Here is a 7,943-nt window from a genome sequence, read left to right on the forward strand (position 1 = left end):
TACCGCCGTATAGCAATCTTCAGTCCGTCATTAGAATCGTTTAGGACCCTTCGCAGGCCTTCGAAGTATAGTCGAAGTTTCGACTTGGCCGGACTCATGGACTATCATCTAACAGATGGCCCGCTCTCCCTTCACCCTTAATTTTATTCGAATTTTTTTCCTTTCTTTTCTCTCTCTTTCTTCCTTTTGTTATATTGCTGTCGTTATTATTATTATCGTTATTGTTGTTATTATTATAATAATAATGATTATTGTTTCCTTTCCGATAACTGTGGCAATATGGACCTGTTTAGATTCGAAAAAAGGGAGATACCTTTTATCGAGATATTGAGGATATAATTTGATCCTTTGAAAAATTTCTGTAATGTGACAATTAGCGGGAAATGAAGGAAAAGCTTTACCAGCTGTTCCTATCTTTGGAATCTCCTTCTGTTGTCTTAATACACCTGTGCTGCAAGTATGTTAATTCATATGCAGTGTTTTTTGGTGACCTTCGCTCGTGCAAAAGTGAATTGACGTCTTTTTCTCGTTTATATTGACACTGCAGTGCTAATTCCATGTCGAATGAATCATATTGACCTATAAATTTTCTCGGGGAATCGGTGCGAGCTGACTAACAATCGTTAAAAAGAACCCGCACCGGTTTTATACTGAATAAAAAAACTGGATGTTATTACGATTTTCACGGCACGATTCCGACTTTCGGGTCGTTAAACGCGCGAATTTCCTGCAATCGCGATAAGCTTGATACAAGCAAATTGTTTCGTCGTTGCTTTGACCGTCGCGTAAAATTGACGATGATGAAAATGATTAAACCGTATCACTTTATAAAACTGTCGATGTTACCCTGTAACACAATTCAAGTGCGTACCAGACCATTTTTATGAATTGTAAATTATTTTTGCCGCGAAATCGTCCATCCGGTAAGCGGATTTCAACTAATTGATAAAGTTACACAGCTCCCAAGTACCACGCTTATGCTTCAATTCCGTCGTTTAAAGCCGTTCGCCGCAGGCGTCAGTATAAACATGGGCTTCCCGCGTTGATATCCAGTTTATGCAAGGTTGGCTTTATTTACGAATTATATTCAACCAGAGGTGACCGTATGACTGCGTATTTCCAGATAGAATAAAGTGCGCGATAAAATCATTCCCGCACTAGTAGAAACTTGTTTCTCACCCGGTTGTTTGTGCGGAATTGTTCGACTAGTTTCCCCCAGGCGATGGCCGGCGATGCGTCAGTCACGTAGTTAAGCAATTGTCGAATATTGGCTCCTAGGCCGATTCCAGTCGACGCTTCGGTCCGGATCTTACGGGAAACCCGGACGCTTCAGGCGACGCAGGAAACCCACGCGGTGATTCGTCGACGAAGAGGAGGACTCGCCGAGGCGGGAACCCGTTAAAACTTTGAACGGACGAAATCGATCTAGTCAGCTAAGTCGGGAGTCAAATCGTGAAGTATTTCCTTTTACACGCGGCGAGATCTTGGCTATCGACCTTGTCTAGACGATAATTTCGTGTTACGAAATAGTGAAAGTGCAGGTCATTTGGCGAGAGGGATAGAGAGAGAAGCTTATATACTCGACTAGCCATCGTGTGAAGGCATACGTGACTATTTGTTGGGGTTTCCCCGCTTTGACCCATTCATGATTCAAATATCAATAGCATGCGCAGGCGGCGAAGCATCGGTACGATCGATTTGCGTTCGACGAGGTGGGAATATTTAATGTCTTATATTTTACATCAGCTGTATTAATTAAACACCTTGGGGCCCCCGATTCCACGGAGAGGACAATACCGCAGAGCGTAGAATCCGTGACAACGATAAAAAAAGAAAAAAAAAAAACAAAAGTAAAAAGTTAAAGCACGTTCAAAACATTGACAAACAGTTTTTGCCTACGCTTCTCTCTCTGTGAAAGAAAACTTTGTGTGTGCAGGTAGTAACGACTCAAGATCAGATGCCTGTTTCCGTGTAATTTTTGACAGGTACGTTTAATGATCATTAGTGATCGATGGATTTTCAAAATCGATTCGTCAGCGCTGTGTAATTGACCTTAAAGTTGTCTAAAAAAATGTCCGACAGTGATTTGGCACTTATCGCGATTGGACATCGCGAGCTTTGGTATATCTCGTCGCCTCGCAACTCTTTCCATTCTGTTAACGAAAACTGCGCTTAAGCAGTGACGCATTCAAATCGTGCGATGAACAATGGAGGTGTACGTAGGCATACGCGGGCAGCTACTCTGAAGAACTTCGATATTTATATCCACTCGTGCGACGACAGTGGATCAAGCATTTCGGACAAAGATGCTTCGAGGAGGCGAGGAAGGAAAGGAGAAGTGTGATTTGATTCATGTCCTTGTTCAGCCTGCTGCAACCTGTTTGATTAAAATAATATTTTTGTGCCTCGGAGCGTAGCCAAGGACAAACTAGCGAGAGTATATATCTTCGACGTTTTCTTTACCCGAATCGTAATTTTCAAGTTTGCTTTTGCGTGTGCGTATTTACTTCCATTTTGCACGGTGTGATGTCATTGCTCGTAACACACACGCAACGCGTAAGGTATACGGACCTATATGACGTCTTCTCATTTCCAGTTCCATAATACGCATAGTTTAGTCTCGGTCCATATATCGCCCCGCGTGAATCACCGAGTTTAAGCTAATTAATATGTCAGCGTTACTCGTTAAAGACATAAATTAGGGACAGGAGGAGGAGGAGGGTAGACGCGTTAGTAAAAATGCTGCCTATTAGCCAGACATGCACTCGTCGACGATTCGTATACGAATGCCATGGACCAGAGATCGTCGCATAGAGCCTAATGGGAAATAACGGAAACTCACGTTTGTCACAAATCGAGACACGTTAATTGACGATTTGGAAATTTGTACGATAAATAAAGTATCAAATCATCTACACAAGTATACCTACCTTTACGTGGTATATTGATGAAGCAAAGATGCAGGTGGAAATAACCACGAATATTATATTATAACAAAAGTTCCCGTTTAAGCAGTAAAAGTGACGTGCTTAACTGGGCCTCGGGCCTCGGGCCGGACGTGAAGTGGCGTGACGCGAAGTGGGAGAAAACGCTAAGGTTTCTCGGTGAAACGGCTGAGTACCTCGGGCACAACGTCGCGATGCCACGGTGATCGTTGTGTGCGTCTGACTATACGCGTAAGCAGCGTGAGTAAGAAATCGTCGGAAATCCATGAATTGGTTTAGGCCTACCAGCTGCCCATCATCGCATCCGTACCGACTTGCGAGACTTCGAGAATCCCGCTATATCGTTACGCAATTTGGTTACATCCGACTCGGGGCAAATGACTCGATGATGAAGAGAACGGAGAAATTCAATCTCGGGTACACAGGTACACAGGTACACCACCGCTCGAAGTAGGCGTTCCGGATGCGCCCGACGCGATGACAAATCTCTTGTCGTTGAACGCGGTAACGCTGATTATCCATACATTTGTTCCCCTTCGTCTAATCATCTCGAGTTTGTAGTTCTCGAAAGCTTGAACCGAGGGCCAGATTCGATGAAATTAATCGATGCCGCAAAATTGCGGAATTTAGCGAGTAGTATCATAGTCGTGAATCACGGAATTGGGCCTTTTTCGTACTTCGAAGAAGGTCGCACGATCTGGCGGTGCCAACAGCCACAGTTCGCTCAACCGTTGGGAGTAAAAGTTCCTTTTTTCGTTTTTTCGTTTCAGATACCGGCGCCGGGACCACGGACTGGTATCCTCCATCGAATTCGTCTTATACCGGGGCTGGTAGCGGGCCCTATTCTCCACTACCAGCAGCCTTCTCCTACCCAGGTGAATCGCTATCGCATCACCCAACGACGGAGCCCGTGTCTTTACCATCCGGTAAGTCGACTAGACTAGAGCTTTAACCTTGCGATAATGTTGAATCCAAGGTTCTAAGATCGCTGGGTGTACGATACGTTACGAACAGTTGGGACGAAGTTGAACTGAATTTTCCACGAGTCGTTTCGTCTCGTAGAGGTCCATCTCGTAGTAAGTGTGACGATTGAATTGCAGTTATGGGCGATACTCCGCAAGACACGTACACGCCTAGTTACGTGTCGACGCAGTATCCTCACGGGCCGACGGCGACGCTGCCGCTGGTACCAGCGAAATCGTCCGAGCTTGAGATTTTGGGGAATAACGGAAGTGGGGAAGGTAGCGGAAGTCCAGGGTATCACTACGGCTCGTGGGCAGCGAGCCCAGCGGCCCCGGTCCTGCCCCACAACTACAACCCCAATCATCAGGGGTACTACAATCCACCGCAAAATTATATCAATCCTCCACCGATGGTTTTGTACCCTCAACTCTACAGCACTGTCAACCAAAATCAAATACACGTTCATTTACACGGTGATTTAAGCGAGGAACAAGTCACCATAGCTAGCGGGTTGAGCATTAGTAGTAACAGACTGGAAATTGGTGTTTTAGGAGAGGAAAGCGAACAGAGAAATGATGTCTGGAGACCTTATTAAAATTGTTTGAAGCACCATCACACCCTCCGTCTTCCCCCCTCCTCGAACAAACACTGACAGGCTCGTCGATACAGGCACTCGAGTTTAATTCGTACGGAGAACTTGATGATCGATTTGGATACGCTTCGTGTCGATGGGACTTTGGAAGATTATAGAAAGTAAGGAAATTATTTTTTAGGAAAATTTAATAGAGCCGGAGGTACAGTTCTCCAACGAATAGATCGCCCGAAATCAATCGGAGGAACAAGGAATCTTCCGCAAAGAGTCATTAACAATCCGGACGGATATTTCCTTAGACTATTCTAATCACTGATTCATTATAATTAATTACGTGACGGCTGGAAGATTTTCCTCTTCGGGCTGTTAGAAATACGGGTTTTCTCGTAGAGAATGAAAATTTAATACTATCCTTTGTTTGCTCAAAAATTTCTTCTCGGAATTTGTTTAATAATTTACGTTAACTTAAATGCATTAAATATCTAAAATTATGGTCAGTTTTGAATAATTTTTAACGCCAGCGAATTTCTCATCTCGATTTAATTACCTGACCGCGCGGTATTCTACAGGACTTGACGTAGCTTCGATAAGACTCGTGTTATCATCGGCTTCTCTCACGTAGCTACTATCAATGTCATAAACTCCTGCGGATCGCGAGCATTATTCATAGCTGTATATATTTTTTTAAAATCGTGTCTGACTTTACAAGGGTCCGGGGTAACCTGTTATACCTGCCCGGAAATACGGTCACGGACTGCATAAGATCTCATTATACCTACTTATTATTTACAATTAGATGCAAAAGACAAATCATAGAATCGGTATGCGTAATATCGGTAAATATTATCATGTTTTCAACGGTATAAGAAGAATAATAATTAAAAATTAATGGAAATGTTAGATGTTACATTTTAAACAAACATCATTGGTTGTACAACAGAGTTGTGAACTCATGTAATAGTGATCTAAACTTCTTCATAATTATAAGCAAATGTAATGTATAACTGTAAATCTTATATATATAAATATATAAATAGTGAATACCAATTGTATGATGCTACACACATCAGGACATGATTAATTTTAGTATTATATAAATGCATAGTTTATAAATACTAATAAAAATAATAGTAACATTAACTTTTTATGTAAATATACAATAATGCAATATTTTTCATGAATAAAATCTTGCCGGATTTGTTCCTATCGCTCTCTTTCACTTCAGCTCACACTGTGTACATCCTGTGTTAACTTCTGCCGGCAATGACGAGTCGTGGTGTCTCGGGACCATCCAAACCGCACGTGCAGACGTCTCTCAGGTAGGATGTGCGCATGCTCCTTCAAGTTGAGACGATAGTATAATTGAATTTTCATTACTGAATCTTTTTTGCGCTGTTGCAGATTCAGGCCAATGTATCAACCCATACACCTAGCAAATAAACCCGACAGTAGCCATGCCATATGTTCATTTGTGGTTAGCTGTTCTACCGCTCTGCCATGCCACCACTGTGTATGGCCACACTGCTCAATGCTACTGTTTCAATATCAATTTTTGTTGTTTTTCTTGTAATTTTCTCAGGTTATATTCCGGCGCGATGTTACATCTTCTTGAACATCGTCCGCATCATCTGTAAACTCAACGATAAGCTCACGTCCAAAATACTTATACAGTTGCTCTGAAAATGAGTGGTCTAGCATAGTTGGCCATTTACCGTGAACCAAGTATCTGAATATTGTTGCCACTTGAACAAAATTCCACCTCTCGATGTACGGTTTAACCCTAATTATCACGAATGCAGGCTCAAATAAACAGCAGGTGTCTGCTGTGATTCCAAGGAATAACGTACTGCGTATAAGATATGCTGACAGAATTTTGCGCCTTGATGCAACGAAATAACAAGACCAGTTCGGCTTCACCTCAAATAAAGTCAGTGATGATGATGAAAGTGGGATTTTTGGCGCAAGCTCTTCGGGAAGAAACGTGACTCGATTGTTGCGTATTCAAAGTCAAGAATTGCGGGGCGGCTCGCGTGTTAAAGGTGGAAAAGAATAGTTCGCTAATATGAGTTAGGTTCGCCACGCAAGACGGCGAGGTATGGATCGTAAGCTCAGCTTTTTACGATGAGCAGTGACACTCGCGGGCGACCGCAGACGCGCCGACAAATCCACCGGCTCAACTATCTGCACTACAGAGGTTTACGCTCTCCGAAGACGACGTCTCCCGGCCACGTTATACGTGGAAGACAACGACGGCGAAGACTTCGGAATTGCCTAGCAATAATAGTGCGGTAATTATTCCAACTGCAACGGGCCATTTCGAGGAGACGAGCTCGACGACTCCTCACCGAGGCCCGAAATTAGATTACAGTTCTGCGCAACTGGTACAGGAAAATTCTGACGTTTTTCATAATTATTTTCAACGGAGCAGTGAGGAAAGTAAATAAAAAAAAAGAGAAAAAAGAAATGAGAAACGAAGGTGAAAATAAGAAATGGGAAAGACGGCTACGGTGTTCTAGCCGGTAGTCGGTGGTTGATGATTGGGTGGTTCAATGCTCGTATCGGATTCCTTCGCGCTGCTTGAAACTTACACACAACGAAAATACAACCGATCAAATTTCTCTCAAGATTTTTTTTTTTTTTCATAGCCTAGCAACATACCTCTTCGTCGCCCTGCCGATATCGCTGTCCAGGAAGCGGTTGACAAAGTTACGACTTGCTGTAGCTAAGCTCAGAACTTGCGGCGAAGAAACCACAGACTACAGTTAAACGCAAAAAGCATAAATAAATATTACGAATAGAAGGAGGAGGGACACGGCTTGGGCTTGGGTTGAGAGTCGGGAGTCAGAATCTATGGAGCAGGTACTCGGAGAGCAAGGCACACTTTGTGACCACCGTTTTGTACGGTACGTTATAGAAAATACTTGCGCGCATCAAATCTTACAACAACATCATGCATAGTATTAAAGTTCGAAACCAAAGTTTGGATTTGAAGAGAGTGACGTCACCCAAATTTTTTTTTCTCTTGACGTCATCGATCTAAAATCGGCTAACCGAATTCCTCAGTCTGGAAACAACCGCGCAGTAGAGCGGACGTATGAAAATCGCGCTCCGCAGATTTCGAGTACCGGGTTCGGTACCTCCTGGATCCTGCGCTTCATGTCCGCTACCTGGCGGAACTCGACTTCCAGGACAAGCACCTCGTGGTTCCTGCGCTCCAGTTCTGCTACCTGGTGAAACTCGACTTCCAGGACACGCGCTCCGTAGTTCTGGCTGGCCAGATCCTTGACCTGGTTACTTTTGAACTTCGATACTAATTTTCCGTGTTTTGGCTGTCCAGGTCCTCCACCTGGTGGATCTTGACATCCAGGAAAAGCGTTCCGTAGTTCTGTCTGTCCGGGTTCTTGACCTGGTGACTTTTGACCAAGCGATGCGTAGTTTCCGCG

The 7,943-nt window shown here is 43.6% G+C and overlaps 1 protein-coding gene across 4 annotated transcripts in view; it reads left to right on the forward strand.

Moving 5' to 3' along the window:
• Positions 1-5,692, forward strand: part of LOC107224968 (protein lozenge-like) — a 40,951-nt gene extending 35,259 nt beyond the window's left edge. For 2 of the 4 annotated variants that reach the window (XM_046740468.1, XM_015665251.2), the window contains exons 5-6: positions 3,716-3,871; positions 4,046-5,690. In XM_046740468.1, the coding sequence (XP_046596424.1) occupies positions 3,716-3,871; positions 4,046-4,503 (614 nt within the window). In that variant the 3' untranslated portion in view covers positions 4,504-5,690. Of the gene's footprint in view, positions 1-3,715; positions 3,872-4,045 lie in introns of all 4 variants that reach the window. The other 2 variants (XM_046740483.1, XM_046740475.1) reach the window with 2 other exon arrangements.
• Positions 5,693-7,943: the final 2,251 nt, after the last annotated feature.

Source organism: Neodiprion lecontei, chromosome 1, assembly GCF_021901455.1.
Source record: "Neodiprion lecontei isolate iyNeoLeco1 chromosome 1, iyNeoLeco1.1, whole genome shotgun sequence".
Taxonomy (NCBI): domain Eukaryota; kingdom Metazoa; phylum Arthropoda; class Insecta; order Hymenoptera; family Diprionidae; genus Neodiprion; species Neodiprion lecontei.